At 39.5% G+C, this 16,855-nt stretch overlaps 1 protein-coding gene across 5 annotated transcripts in view; it reads left to right on the top strand.

The window, feature by feature from the left end:
• Positions 1-16,507, top strand: part of EXOG (exo/endonuclease G) — a 97,608-nt gene extending 81,101 nt beyond the window's left edge. For all 5 annotated transcript variants that reach the window (XM_056519638.1, XM_056519640.1, XM_056519643.1 and 2 more), the window contains 2 exons: positions 13,940-14,054; positions 15,672-16,507. In XM_056519638.1, coding sequence (XP_056375613.1) covers positions 13,940-14,054; positions 15,672-16,130 — 574 coding nt within the window. In that variant the 3' untranslated portion in view covers positions 16,131-16,507. The remainder of the gene's footprint in view (positions 1-13,939; positions 14,055-15,671) is intronic.
• The last annotated feature ends 348 nt before the right edge of the window (positions 16,508-16,855 follow it).

The raw sequence follows: 16,855 nt of genomic DNA on the forward strand, positions 1-16,855 counted from the left end.
TGTCATAGCAGCTTACCTTACTGAAATATACTTGTGATGTCATAGCAGCTTACCTTACTGAAATACACTTGTGATGTCACAGCAGCTTACCTTACTGAAATACACTTGTGATGTCATAGCAGCTTACCTTACTGAAATACACTTGTGATGTCATAGCAGCTTGCCTTACTGAAATACACTTGTGATGTCATAGCAGCTTACCTGACTGAAATACACTTGTGATGTCACGGCAGCTTACCTTACTGAAATACACTTGTGATGTCACAGCAGCTTACCTTACTGAAATATACTTGTGATGTCACAGCAGCTTACCTTACTGAAATATACTTGTGATGTCACGGCAGCTTACCTTACTGAAATATACTTGTGATGTCATAGCAGCTTACCTTACTGAAATACACTTGTGATGTCATAGCAGCTTACCTTACTGAAATATACTTGTGATGTCATAACAGCTTACCTTACTGAAATACACTTGTGATGTCATAGCAGCTTACCTTACTGAAATACACTTGTGATGTCACAGCAGCTTGCCTTACTGAAATACACTTGTGATGTCACAGCAGCTTGCCTTACTGAAATACACTTGTGATGTCACAGCAGCTTACCTTACTGAAATACACTTGTGATGTCACAGCAGCTTACCTTACTGATATATACTTGTGATGTCACGGCAGCTTACCTTACTGAAGTATACTTGTGATGTCATAGCAGCTTACCTTACTGAAATACACTTGTGATGTCATAGCAGCTTACCTTACTGAAATACACTTGTGATGTCACAGCAGCTTACCTTACTGAAATACACTTGTGATGTCACAGCAGCTTACCTTACTGAAATATACTTGTGATGTCATAGCAGCTTACCTTACTGAAATATACTTGTGATGTCATAGCAGCTTACCTTACTGAAATATACTTGTGATGTCATAGCAGCTTACCTTACTGAAATATACTTGTGATGTCACAGCAGCTTACCTTACTGAAATATACTTGTGATGTCACAGCAGCTTACCTTACTGAAATACACTTGTGATGTCACAGCAGCTTGCCTTACTGAAATACACTTGTGATGTCATAGCAGCTTACCTTACTGAAATACACTTGTGATGTCACAGCAGCTTACCTTACTGAAATATACTTGTGATGTCACGGCAGCTTACCTTACTGAAATATACTTGTGATGTCACAGCAGCTTACCTTACTGAAATACACTTGTGATGTCATAGCAGCTTACCTTACTGAAATACACTTGTGATGTCATAGCAGCTTACCTTACTGAAATACACTTGTGATGTCATAGCAGCTTACCTTACTGAAATACACTTGTGATGTCATAACAGCTTACCTTACTGAAATACACTTGTGATGTCATAGCAGCTTACCTTACTGAAATACACTTGTGATGTCACAGCAGCTTACCTTACTGAAATACACTTGTGATGTCACAGCAGCTTGCCTTACTGAAATACACTTGTGATGTCACAGCAGCTTACCTTACTGAAATACACTTGTGATGTCACAGCAGCTTACCTTACTGAAATATACTTGTGATGTCACAGCAGCTTACCTTACTGAAATATACTTGTGATGTCACAGCAGCTTGCCTTACTGAAATACACTTGTGATGTCACAGCAGCTTACCTTACTGAAATATACTTGTGATGTCACAGCAGCTTACCTTACTGAAATATACTTGTGATGTCACAGCAGCTTACCTTACTGAAATATACTTGTGATGTCACAGCAGCTTGCCTTACTGAAATACACTTGTGATGTCATAGCAGCTTACCTTACTGAAATATACTTGTGATGTCATAGCAGCTTACCTTACTGAAATACACTTGTGATGTCATAGCAGCTTACCTGACTGAAATACACTTGTGATGTCACAGCAGCTTACCTTACTGAAATATACTTGTGATGTCACAGCAGCTTACCTTACTGAAATATACTTGTGATGTCACAGCAGCTTACCTTACTGAAATACACTTGTGATGTCATAGCAGCTTACCTTACTGAAATACACTTGTGATGTCATAGCAACTTACCTTACTGAAATATACTTGTGATGTCATAGCAACTTACCTTACTGAAATATATTTGTGATGTCACAGCAGCTTACCTTACTGAAATACACTTGTGATGTCACAGCAGCTTACCTTACTGAAATACACTTGTGATGTCATAGCAGCTTACCTTACTGAAATACACTTGTGATGTCACAGCAGCTTACCTTACTGAAATATACTTGTGATGTCATAGCAGCTTGCCTTACTGAAATACACTTGTGATGTCATAGCAGCTTACCTTACTGAAATACACTTGTGATGTCACGGCAGCTTACCTTACTGAAATATACTTGTGATGTCACGGCAGCTTACCTTACTGAAATATACTTGTGATGTCATAGCAGCTTACCTTACTGAAATACACTTGTGATGTCATAGCAGCTTACCTTACTGAAATATACTTGTGATGTCATAGCAGCTTACCTTACTGAAATACACTTGTGATGTCATAGCAGCTTACCTTACTGAAATACACTTGTGATGTCATAGCAGCTTACCTTACTGAAATATACTTGTGATGTCATAACAGCTTACCTTACTGAAATACACTTGTGATGTCATAGCAGCTTACCTTACTGAAATACACTTGTGATGTCACAGCAGCTTGCCTTACTGAAATACACTTGTGATGTCACAGCAGCTTGCCTTACTGAAATACACTTGTGATGTCACAGCAGCTTACCTTACTGAAATACACTTGTGATGTCACAGCAGCTTACCTTACTGAAATACACTTGTGATGTCACAGCAGCTTACCTTACTGAAATATACTTGTGATGTCACAGCAGCTTACCTTACTGAAATATACTTGTGATGTCACGGCAGCTTACCTTACTGAAATACACTTGTGATGTCACAGCAGCTTACCTTACTGAAATACACTTGTGATGTCACAGCAACTTACCTTACTGAAATATACTTGTGATGTCATAGCAACTTACCTTACTGAAATATACTTGTGATGTCATAGCAGCTTACCTTACTGAAATACACTTGTGATGTCACAGCAGCTTACCTTACTGAAATACACTTGTGATGTCATAGCAGCTTACCTTACTGAAATATACTTGTGATGTCACAGCAGCTTACCTTACTGAAATACACTTGTGATGTCATAGCAGCTTACCTTACTGAAATACACTTGTGATGTCATAGCAGCTTGCCTTACTGAAATACACTTGTGATGTCATAGCAGCTTGCCTTACTGAAATACACTTGTGATGTCATAGCAGCTTACCTTACTGAAATACACTTGTGATGTCACGGCAGCTTACCTTACTGAAATATACTTGTGATGTCACGGCAGCTTACCTTACTGAAATATACTTGTGATGTCATAGCAGCTTACCTTACTGAAATACACTTGTGATGTCATAGCAGCTTGCCTTACTGAAATACACTTGTGATGTCATAGCAGCTTACCTTACTGAAATACACTTGTGATGTCATAGCAGCTTACCTTACTGAAATACACTTGTGATGTCATAGCAGCTTACCTTACTGAAATATACTTGTGATGTCACAGCAGCTTACCTGACTGAAATACACTTGTGATGTCACAGCAGCTTACCTTACTGAAATATACTTGTGATGTCATAGCAGCTTACCTTACTGAAATATACTTGTGATGTCATAGCAGCTTACCTTACTGAAATATACTTGTGATGTCACAGCAGCTTACCTTACTGAAATATACTTGTGATGTCACAGCAGCTTACCTTACTGAAATACACTTGTGATGTCATAGCAGCTTGCCTTACTGAAATACACTTGTGATGTCATAACAGCTTACCTTACTGAAATATACTTGTGATGTCATAGCAGCTTACCTTACTGAAATACACTTGTGATGTCACAGCAGCTTACCTTACTGAAATACACTTGTGATGTCACAGCAGCTTACCTTACTGAAATACACTTGTGATGTCACAGCAGCTTGCCTTACTGAAATACACTTGTGATGTCATAGCAGCTTACCTTACTGAAATACACTTGTGATGTCACAGCAGCTTACCTTACTGAAATACACTTGTGATGTCATAGCAGCTTACCTTACTGAAATACACTTGTGATGTCACAGCAGCTTGCCTTACTGAAATACACTTGTGATGTCACAGCAACTTGCCTTACTGAAATACACTTGTGATGTCACAGCAGCTTACCTTACTGAAATACACTTGTGATGTCACAGCAGCTTACCTTACTGAAATATACTTGTGATGTCACGGCAGCTTACCTTACTGAAATACACTTGTGATGTCACAGCAGCTTACCTTACTGAAATACACTTGTGATGTCATAGCAGCTTACCTTACTGAAATACACTTGTGATGTCACAGCAGCTTAACTTACTGAAATACACTTGTGATGTCATAGCAGCTTACCTTACTGAAATACACTTGTGATGTCACAGCAGCTTACCTTACTGAAATATACTTGTGATGTCATAGCAGCTTACCTTACTGAAATATACTAGTGATGTCATAGCAGCTTACCTTACTGAAATATACTTGTGATGTCATAGCAGCTTACCTTACTGAAATATACTTGTGATGTCATAGCAGCTTACCTTACTGAAATATACTTGTGATGTCATAGCAGCTTACCTTACTGAAATATACTTGTGATGTCATAGCAGCTTACCTGACTGAAATACACTTGTGATGTCATAGCAGCTTACCTGACTGAAATACACTTGTGATGTCATAGCAGCTTACCTTACTGAAATACACTTGTGATGTCATAGCAGCTTACCTTACTGAAATACACTTGTGATGTCACAGCAGCTTACCTTACTGAAATATACTTGTGATGTCATAGCAGCTTACCTTACTGAAATATACTTGTGATGTCATAGCAGCTTACCTTACTGAAATATACTTGTGATGTCATAGCAGCTTACCTTACTGAAATATACTTGTGATGTCATAGCAGCTTACCTTACTGAAATATACTTGTGATGTCATAGCAGCTTACCTGACTGAAATATACTTGTGATGTCATAGCAGCTTACCTGACTGAAATATACTTGTGATGTCATAGCAGCTTACCTTACTGAAATATACTTGTGATGTCATAGCAGCTTACCTGACTGAAATACACTTGTGATGTCATAGCAGCTTACCTGACTGAAATATACTTGTGATGTCATAGCAGCTTACCTTACTGAAATACACTTGTGATGTCATAGCAGCTTACCTTACTGAAATACACTTGTGATGTCACAGCAGCTTACCTTACTGAAATACACTTGTGATGTCATAGCAGCTTACCTTACTGAAATACACTTGTGATGTCATAGCAGCTTGCCTTACTGAAATACACTTGTGATGTCATAGCAGCTTACCTGACTGAAATACACTTGTGATGTCACGGCAGCTTACCTTACTGAAATACACTTGTGATGTCACATCAGCTTACCTTACTGAAATATACTTGTGATGTCACAGCAGCTTACCTTACTGAAATATACTTGTGATGTCACGGCAGCTTACCTTACTGAAATATACTTGTGATGTCATAGCAGCTTACCTTACTGAAATACACTTGTGATGTCATAGCAGCTTACCTTACTGAAATATACTTGTGATGTCATAACAGCTTACCTTACTGAAATACACTTGTGATGTCATAGCAGCTTACCTTACTGAAATACACTTGTGATGTCACAGCAGCTTGCCTTACTGAAATACACTTGTGATGTCACAGCAGCTTGCCTTACTGAAATACACTTGTGATGTCACAGCAGCTTACCTTACTGAAATACACTTGTGATGTCACAGCAGCTTACCTTACTGATATATACTTGTGATGTCACGGCAGCTTACCTTACTGAAGTATACTTGTGATGTCATAGCAGCTTACCTTACTGAAATACACTTGTGATGTCATAGCAGCTTACCTTACTGAAATACACTTGTGATGTCACAGCAGCTTACCTTACTGAAATACACTTGTGATGTCATAGCAGCTTACCTTACTGAAATATACTTGTGATGTCATAGCAGCTTACCTTACTGAAATATACTTGTGATGTCATAGCAGCTTACCTTACTGAAATATACTTGTGATGTCATAGCAGCTTACCTTACTGAAATATACTTGTGATTTCACAGCAGCTTACCTTACTGAAATATACTTGTGATGTCACAGCAGCTTACCTTACTGAAATACACTTGTGATGTCACAGCAGCTTGCCTTACTGAAATACACTTGTGATGTCATAGCAGCTTACCTTACTGAAATACACTTGTGATGTCACAGCAGCTTACCTTACTGAAATATACTTGTGATGTCACGGCAGCTTACCTTACTGAAATATACTTGTGATGTCACAGCAGCTTACCTTACTGAAATACACTTGTGATGTCATAGCAGCTTACCTTACTGAAATACACTTGTGATGTCATAGCAGCTTACCTTACTGAAATACACTTGTGATGTCATAGCAGCTTACCTTACTGAAATACACTTGTGATGTCATAACAGCTTACCTTACTGAAATACACTTGTGATGTCATAGCAGCTTACCTTACTGAAATACACTTGTGATGTCACAGCAGCTTGCCTTACTGAAATACACTTGTGATGTCACAGCAGCTTGCCTTACTGAAATACACTTGTGATGTCACAGCAGCTTACCTTACTGAAATACACTTGTGATGTCACAGCAGCTTACCTTACTGAAATATACTTGTGATGTCACAGCAGCTTACCTTACTGAAATATACTTGTGATGTCACAGCAGCTTGCCTTACTGAAATACACTTGTGATGTCATAGCAGCTTACCTTACTGAAATATACTTGTGATGTCATAGCAGCTTACCTTACTGAAATACACTTGTGATGTCATAGCAGCTTACCTGACTGAAATACACTTGTGATGTCACAGCAGCTTACCTTACTGAAATATACTTGTGATGTCACAGCAGCTTACCTTACTGAAATATACTTGTGATGTCACAGCAGCTTACCTTACTGAAATACACTTGTGATGTCATAGCAGCTTACCTTACTGAAATACACTTGTGATGTCATAGCAACTTACCTTACTGAAATATACTTGTGATGTCATAGCAACTTACCTTACTGAAATATACTTGTGATGTCACAGCAGCTTACCTTACTGAAATACACTTGTGATGTCACAGCAGCTTACCTTACTGAAATACACTTGTGATGTCATAGCAGCTTACCTTACTGAAATACACTTGTGATGTCACAGCAGCTTACCTTACTGAAATATACTTGTGATGTCATAGCAGCTTGCCTTACTGAAATACACTTGTGATGTCATAGCAGCTTACCTTACTGAAATACACTTGTGATGTCACGGCAGCTTACCTTACTGAAATATACTTGTGATGTCATAACAGCTTACCTTACTGAAATACACTTGTGATGTCATAGCAGCTTACCTTACTGAAATACACTTGTGATGTCACAGCAGCTTGCCTTACTGAAATACACTTGTGATGTCACAGCAGCTTGCCTTACTGAAATACACTTGTGATGTCACAGCAGCTTACCTTACTGAAATACACTTGTGATGTCACAGCAGCTTACCTTACTGAAATACACTTGTGATGTCACAGCAGCTTACCTTACTGAAATATACTTGTGATGTCACAGCAGCTTACCTTACTGAAATATACTTGTGATGTCACGGCAGCTTACCTTACTGAAATACACTTGTGATGTCACAGCAGCTTACCTTACTGAAATACACTTGTGATGTCACAGCAACTTACCTTACTGAAATATACTTGTGATGTCATAGCAACTTACCTTACTGAAATATACTTGTGATGTCATAGCAGCTTACCTTACTGAAATACACTTGTGATGTCACAGCAGCTTACCTTACTGAAATACACTTGTGATGTCATAGCAGCTTACCTTACTGAAATATACTTGTGATGTCACAGCAGCTTACCTTACTGAAATACACTTGTGATGTCATAGCAGCTTACCTTACTGAAATACACTTGTGATGTCATAGCAGCTTGCCTTACTGAAATACACTTGTGATGTCATAGCAGCTTGCCTTACTGAAATACACTTGTGATGTCACAGCAGCTTACCTTACTGAAATACACTTGTGATGTCACGGCAGCTTACCTTACTGAAATATACTTGTGATGTCACGGCAGCTTACCTTACTGAAATATACTTGTGATGTCATAGCAGCTTACCTTACTGAAATACACTTGTGATGTCATAGCAGCTTGCCTTACTGAAATACACTTGTGATGTCATAGCAGCTTACCTTACTGAAATACACTTGTGATGTCACAGCAGCTTACCTTACTGAAATATACTTGTGATGTCACGGCAGCTTACCTTACTGAAATATACTTGTGATGTCATAGCAGCTTACCTTACTGAAATACACTTGTGATGTCATAGCAGCTTACCTTACTGAAATACACTTGTGATGTCATAGCAGCTTACCTTACTGAAATACACTTGTGATGTCATAGCAGCTTACCTTACTGAAATATACTTGTGATGTCATAGCAGCTTACCTTACTGAAATATACTTGTGATGTCATAGCAGCTTACCTTACTGAAATATACTTGTGATGTCACAGCAGCTTACCTTACTGAAATATACTTGTGATGTCATAGCAGCTTACCTTTCTGAAATATACTTGTGATGTCATAGCAGCTTACCTTACTGAAATATACTTGTGATGTCATAGCAGCTTACCTTACTGAAATATACTTGTGATGTCACAGCAGCTTGCCTTACTGAAATACACTTGTGATGTCATAGCAGCTTACCTTACTGAAATATACTTGTGATGTCATAGCAGCTTACCTTACTGAAATACACTTGTGATGTCATAGCAGCTTACCTGACTGAAATACACTTGTGATGTCACAGCAGCTTACCTTACTGAAATATACTTGTGATGTCATAGCAGCTTACCTTACTGAAATACACTTGTGATGTCATAGCAGCTTACCTTACTGAAATATACTTGTGATGTCATAGCAGCTTACCTTACTGAAATATACTTGTGATGTCATAGCAGCTTACCTTACTGAAATATACTTGTGACTTCATAGCAGCTTACCTTACAGAAATATACTTGTGATGTCATAGCAGCTTACCTTACTGAAATATACTTGTGATGTCATAGCAGCTTACCTTACTGAAATATACTTGTGATGTCATAGCAGCTTACCTTACTGAAATATACTTGCGACTTCATAGCAGCTTACCTTACAGAAATATACTTGCGATGTCATAGCAGCTTACCTTACTGAAATACACTTGCGATGTCATAGCAGCTTACCTTACTGAAATATACTTGTGATGTCATAGCAGCTTACCTTACTGAAATATACTTGTGATGTCATAGCAGCTTACCTTACTGAAATATACTTGTGATGTCACAGCAGCTTGCCTTACTGAAATATACTTGTGATGTCATAGCAGCTTACCTTACTGAAATATACTTGTGATGTCATAGCAGCTTACCTTACTGAAATATACTTGTGATGTCATAGCAGCTTGCCTTACTGAAATATACTTGTGATGTCACAGCAGCTTGCCTTACTGAAATATACTTGCGATGTCACAGCAGCTTACCTGACTGAAATATACTTGTGATGTCATAGCAGCTTACCTTACTGAAATACACTTGTGATGTCATAGCAGCTTACCTTACTGAAATACACTTGTGATGTCATAGCAGCTTGCCTTACTGAAATACACTTGTGATGTCATAGCAGCTTGCCTTACTGAAATACACTTGTGATGTCACAGCAGCTTACCTTACTGAAATACACTTGTGATGTCACGGCAGCTTACCTTACTGAAATATACTTGTGATGTCACGGCAGCTTACCTTACTGAAATATACTTGTGATGTCATAGCAGCTTACCTTACTGAAATACACTTGTGATGTCATAGCAGCTTGCCTTACTGAAATACACTTGTGATGTCATAGCAGCTTACCTTACTGAAATACACTTGTGATGTCACAGCAGCTTACCTTACTGAAATATACTTGTGATGTCACGGCAGCTTACCTTACTGAAATATACTTGTGATGTCATAGCAGCTTACCTTACTGAAATACACTTGTGATGTCATAGCAGCTTACCTTACTGAAATACACTTGTGATGTCATAGCAGCTTACCTTACTGAAATACACTTGTGATGTCATAGCAGCTTACCTTACTGAAATATACTTGTGATGTCATAGCAGCTTACCTTACTGAAATATACTTGTGATGTCATAGCAGCTTACCTTACTGAAATATACTTGTGATGTCACAGCAGCTTACCTTACTGAAATATACTTGTGATGTCATAGCAGCTTACCTTTCTGAAATATACTTGTGATGTCATAGCAGCTTACCTTACTGAAATATACTTGTGATGTCATAGCAGCTTACCTTACTGAAATATACTTGTGATGTCACAGCAGCTTGCCTTACTGAAATACACTTGTGATGTCATAGCAGCTTACCTTACTTAAATATACTTGTGATGTCATAGCAGCTTACCTTACTGAAATACACTTGTGATGTCATAGCAGCTTACCTGACTGAAATACACTTGTGATGTCACAGCAGCTTACCTTACTGAAATATACTTGTGATGTCATAGCAGCTTACCTTACTGAAATACACTTGTGATGTCATAGCAGCTTACCTTACTGAAATATACTTGTGATGTCATAGCAGCTTACCTTACTGAAATATACTTGTGATGTCATAGCAGCTTACCTTACTGAAATATACTTGTGACTTCATAGCAGCTTACCTTACAGAAATATACTTGTGATGTCATAGCAGCTTACCTTACTGAAATATACTTGTGATGTCATAGCAGCTTACCTTACTGAAATATACTTGTGATGTCATAGCAGCTTACCTTACTGAAATATACTTGCGACTTCATAGCAGCTTACCTTACAGAAATATACTTGCGATGTCATAGCAGCTTACCTTACTGAAATACACTTGCGATGTCATAGCAGCTTACCTTACTGAAATATACTTGTGATGTCATAGCAGCTTACCTTACTGAAATATACTTGTGATGTCATAGCAGCTTACCTTACTGAAATATACTTGTGATGTCACAGCAGCTTGCCTTACTGAAATATACTTGTGATGTCATAGCAGCTTACCTTACTGAAATATACTTGTGATGTCATAGCAGCTTACCTTACTGAAATATACTTGTGATGTCATAGCAGCTTGCCTTACTGAAATATACTTGTGATGTCACAGCAGCTTGCCTTACTGAAATATACTTGCGATGTCATAGCAGCTTACCTGACTGAAATATACTTGTGATGTCATAGCAGCTTACCTTACTGAAATACACTTGTGATGTCATAGCAGCTTACCTTACTGAAATACACTTGTGATGTCATAGCAGCTTACCTTATTGAAATACACTTGTGATGTCACAGCAGCTTACCTTACTGAAATACACTTGTGATGTCACAGCAGCTTACCTTACTGAAATATACTTGTGATGTCACAGCAGCTTACCTTACTGAAATATACTTGTGATGTCACAGCAGCTTACCTTACTGAAATATACTTGTGATGTCATAGCAGCTTACCTTACTGAAATATACTTGTGATGTCATAGCAGCTTACCTTACTGAAATATACTTGTGATGTCATAGCAGCTTACCTGACTGAAATATACTTGTGATGTCATAGCAGCTTACCTTACTGAAATACACTTGTGATGTCATAGCAGCTTACCTTACTGAAATACACTTGTGATGTCATAGCAGCTTACCTTACTGAAATACACTTGTGATGTCATAGCAGCTTGCCTTACTGAAATATACTTGTGATGTCATAGCAGCTTACCTGACTGAAATATACTTGTGATGTCATAGCAGCTTACCTGACTGAAATACACTTGTGATGTCATAGCAGCTTACCTTACTGAAATATACTTGTGATGTCATAGCAGCTTACCTTACTGAAATATACTTGTGATGTCATAGCAGCTTGCCTTACTGAAATATACTTGTGATGTCATAGCAGCTTACCTGACTGAAATACACTTGTGATGTCATAGCAGCTTGCCTTACTGAAATATACTTGTGATGTCATAGCAGCTTACCTTACTGAAATATACTTGTGATGTCATAGCAGCTTACCTTACTGAAATATACTTGTGATGTCATAGCAGCTTACCTGACTGAAATACACTTGTGATGTCATAGCAGCTTGCCTTACTGAAATACACTTGTGATGTCACAGCAGCTTTCCTGACTGAAATACACTTGTGATGTCACAGCAGCTTACCTTACTGAAATATACTTGTGATGTCACAGCAGCTTACCTGACTGAAATACACTTGTGATGTCACAGCAGCTTACCTTACTGAAATACACTTGTGATGTCACAGCAGCTTACCTTACTGAAATACAGTTGGGATGTCACAGCAGCTTGCCTTACTGAAATACACTTGTGATGTCACAGCAGCTTGCCTTACTGAAATACAGTTGGGATGTCATAGCAGCTTACCTGACGGAAGTACACTTGTGATGTCATAGCAGTTTACTTTACTGAAATATAGTTGTGATGTCATAGCAGCTTACCTGACTGAAATACACTCGTGATGTCATAGCAGCTTACCTTACTAAACTACAGTTGTGATGTCATAGCAGCTTACCTGACTGAAAGCTCTTGTGATGTCTTGCTTCATCAAATCTCTAAATAAACAGGGAGATGTGTAGCTTCATAAATGATACGATTGTGGTGTTTCGGTACCATATTGCATACCGTACCTAGTGTAGAGGTCCCCAAAGTCAGAGTAACTACGCTCAGGTAGGGTCCCTCAGGTGGGACAGCCCCTAATCGCCTCTCCTCAAGTCTAATTCTCTAATATTAATACCTGTATATATTTAATAAATAATTTATATCTAGAATAATGTATAGTACTTACCTTGTCTAGCGTCGCAGGACCTTCGGTCATGTGACCATGGTAATAACCTCTATGGTATGTTGGAGGACCTTTGGAGGTCCTTAGGTCACGTGTTGCCCACGAGTCTTTGTAATGGTGATTGACACAAGTATGGACCAATTAGCACTAGTCCAGCCCCTGCTCATATAAGGGAGCTGTAGCCAATTATCGCTCTCTTGGGTTGCTGCTCTCGTGGATGCCGGACTAGCAGGACGGATCTGCGCAACTTGCAAAGACACGCTAGGCCTGAAAACCTACCCACCTCAGCTGAACTAAAACCGTGAGTTCTAAACTACCCCCGCTAATGCTAGCGTGACTACTGGACCGCAACTAAATCCCCTAAATCCAGTGGAACAGCACATAATACCTAAACAATCTCCAAGGAAAGCAGTTGTACTCATTGAGACTGTTCAGTTTATGAAGTTTGCAGTAAATCTTCAGTAAAAGTCATACCTGTTTCAGAAAACTCTCCGGTTGTGGACATTCTATTATTATCTACCTCCCTATCGCTCTTGGGAAGGGTGGCGGTTGGACTAGCATTACTGAGGAGCCCTCACCCTGGCGTCACGAATAGGAAGAGTTAACAAGCACCCTTTAATCACCGCACAGCTACACTCCCCATACCCTACATCCCCCAGGCTATCACACGATCAGCTGACAAATTAGTATTTTCTTGTTGGGTAAATAATTTAGAGCAACCTTATCTATAAACATTTATTTTGACAATTATTGCCCCTTAAGAGTTGGTGATCTAGCTTGTATGACAAGAATAACTCAGAAAAGACATACTCTCAACCAGTAGCTATAAACCTGGCCAATGCACTTGTATTCTAATTAGAAGAGTTTTGCCAAACATCACAATAACAGCGGCTAATTTCCCTGATCTTGTGAAATGTCCATTCAGGTTTGAAATGTATTGTCGAGACTTGACGCAACGGTTTGATGATGTTTGGATTGTGAGCGGTCCTCTGACGTTACCCATGCAGCATGAGGATGGCAAGAAAAGTGTCACTTATCCGGTAAGTCATTGTTTACCATCACATGTTGATGAGTGTCACTTCAGAGATGACCGGTCAGCCGGTGTAGACCAGAAAACAGTGCGCGCTCCTCAGGCTGGTTGAACTTTGCTTTTTGCACCTGGCTGATTGTGTTGAGAAGCGTTCAGTCGTGAAATGAGGTTGGTCTTATCATCAGCCTCACATCCACTTAATTTTTTAGTTGAGGAAGAAAGACACGCATATTCTCATTACGAGCCTCCTATTTGTTCTGTTAGCAGAAGGAGATTCTAATTTGATAAATTAGACATTTGGAATTTAAATGAGGTCCCAAAGAGAGTAATGTAGAGTAAATGGTTCTTTGTGGGGCAGCAAATGGCAGATTGTGAAAAGGTCGCAGTATTTCCATGGAATAATGTCCTGCCTTAGAATAATCTTTGGCATTTGTGGAAGTGTGCAGTCCTAGCACTTCTTCATCCTCTTATGTTCTGATTACATACTGCTGCGCTTTTCACATGCACAATTTTTGCGCTGGAAATATTTGGTGCAGAAATTCTGGTGTCCGCAGAAAGAATAGACATTTCTATCTATTCTGTGGAGTCCGCACGGAAATGCATTGCCATCCATGTTCTGCCGCACAGAGGGACATTACCGTTTGAACATAGCCTTATGGTGTTCACCAGTGGTATCATCTTCATGTGAGCTTTAAAGGGGTATTCTGGCCAAATGCATCTCTTTTGGATAGGGGATAAGATTTCTGATCGCCGGCGGCCCACCGCAGGGACCCCCCCCGTGATCTCCATGCAGCACCCGCATTCTATGCGGGGCTGCTTCTACAGTCTCAGAAACTCCTGTGTTTCCAGGACTGCGGACGTGACGCCACACCGCCTCCATTTATGTCTATGGGAGGGGGCATGACGACCATCACGCCCCCTCCCCTCAATGAAAGCCTATGGGAGGGGGCGTGATTGCTGTCACGCCCCCTCCCGTAGGCATGCATTGAGGGGCGGATCGTGACGGGACACGGGGGCGGAGGCGTGATGTCACACGCCGGCCGCCCTGTGGTTGCCCGTAATCAGACCCGGAGCGAATACTCTCCAGGGACTGATTACAAACGGGGTGCCGCGTGCAAGATCACGGGGGTCCCCTTTGGATAGGGGATAAGATGTCTAAGCACCGGAGTACTCCTTTTAAGTGTTCAAGTTTTATTTTTTTTGTTAAAAAGGTTCTCCTAGATCTGATGATATAGTGCCCAGCTAATGAGACCCCCAAAAATCATCTGAGGGGAGACCAAGCTGCCATTGTTTAGATCCTTTTTTGAGTGCTACCACAGGGGAATTAAGTATTTCACAAATGCCACTAAAATAAGTGGTCCACCAATAAGCACGGGCAAGATGAGCCCCAAGTGGTAGACACCCTTGGCTCGGGCTAATTGATAGTGATCCAAAATGTGAAACACCCCTCTGGTTTTCTAAACTTTTACAAGCCAGTAACGTATAAACTTTACTAGTAAATAAGGGATCTGGTGGAAAGAATGAAGTGGAAATCTAGATGAGCAGTGACACTGTAGCTTATGATTTTGCACTATAATCTCTTCGGTGTAGAGAAGATTTTGTTGATTTTTTCTCCCCTCCTTTCCAGGTTATTGGTAAGGACGATGTAGCGGTGCCCACACATCTTTACAAGGTCATCCTCGCCAGGAAGAAGACGTCGGATGAGACTCTTGCTGAAGGAGCTTTTATTGTTCCCAATGTTCCCATCAGCTTTCAGCATCAGCTGCCCGAATACAAGGTTCCTCTTGAGACAATTGAGAAATTATCTGGTCTTGTTTTCTTTCCTAAAGTGGACAAATCTGTAGAAGTGAAAAACATCTGTGAGGTGGACACCTGTAAACTTATTGAACTGGAAGAGTTCAAATTATACATTGCAGGACGGAGTATGAAGAATGCAAAGAACCTACAAAAAGTTGAGAAGATAATGTTAGAACTGAATGAGGCCAAAATAAAGCCGGACAAGTATCTCTTAGAGCTTTATGAACAGAAAAAGAAAGAACTGGAGTCCAATGAGACGGTTACTGTGCGAGAAGGAAGCAGAGGGTGAAAGGTCATACCTGGGGGTCCACTTATCAGAAATTGACATTTTTTTTACTTTTACTTTTTTTATTTTTATTAAAAAAAAAAAAAAAAAAAAAAAAAGTCCACTTCCCCAAGGCAACCTTTCTTATTGATGTTATTTGGAAATGCCTAGTAGGAATGAGGAGAATAAAGAATACCACATAGTCTTTGAGCATGTGTGACCTCTACATCTTTGTCAGTGATACAATACCAGACTCCTGTAAGACCTGACACATAGTAGTTTGGTGAGTAGTTTTATCCAAAAACAGGAGTGGACCCAAAACACAAATGTGCAAATATTTCTATTAGGATTCAATTAGACACCAATTTTGTGTGGAAATTTTTTAGCCTGAAAAAAAATGAGTATACTGTATGTGTTCCCATTTCTTATTACAATCCATCTGATGCAAGGTTTTCTATTGGGGGCACTATAAACACACAATCTTTTCTGAAGTTAATTTCAACCTATAGAGGTCTATGGAATGAAAGCTACAAAATCGGAGCAAAAAACACCAGAGCATGCAGTGACCTTCATAAACAAAACCCCCATGTAGGTGTGGCATTTCACACCTCTCTATTGACTACCAGCTAATATTTGCCCACAGCACCCCGTAATAGAAAAACTGCATGCCTGAATCTACCGTTAAAGGGGTACTCCAGTGGTTAATTTGTTTGACTATATGGCATCTTCTTTGTAAGATTAGTTTTTTT

This window comes from Hyla sarda, chromosome 5 (assembly GCF_029499605.1).
Source record: "Hyla sarda isolate aHylSar1 chromosome 5, aHylSar1.hap1, whole genome shotgun sequence".
Lineage (NCBI taxonomy): Eukaryota > Metazoa > Chordata > Amphibia > Anura > Hylidae > Hyla > Hyla sarda.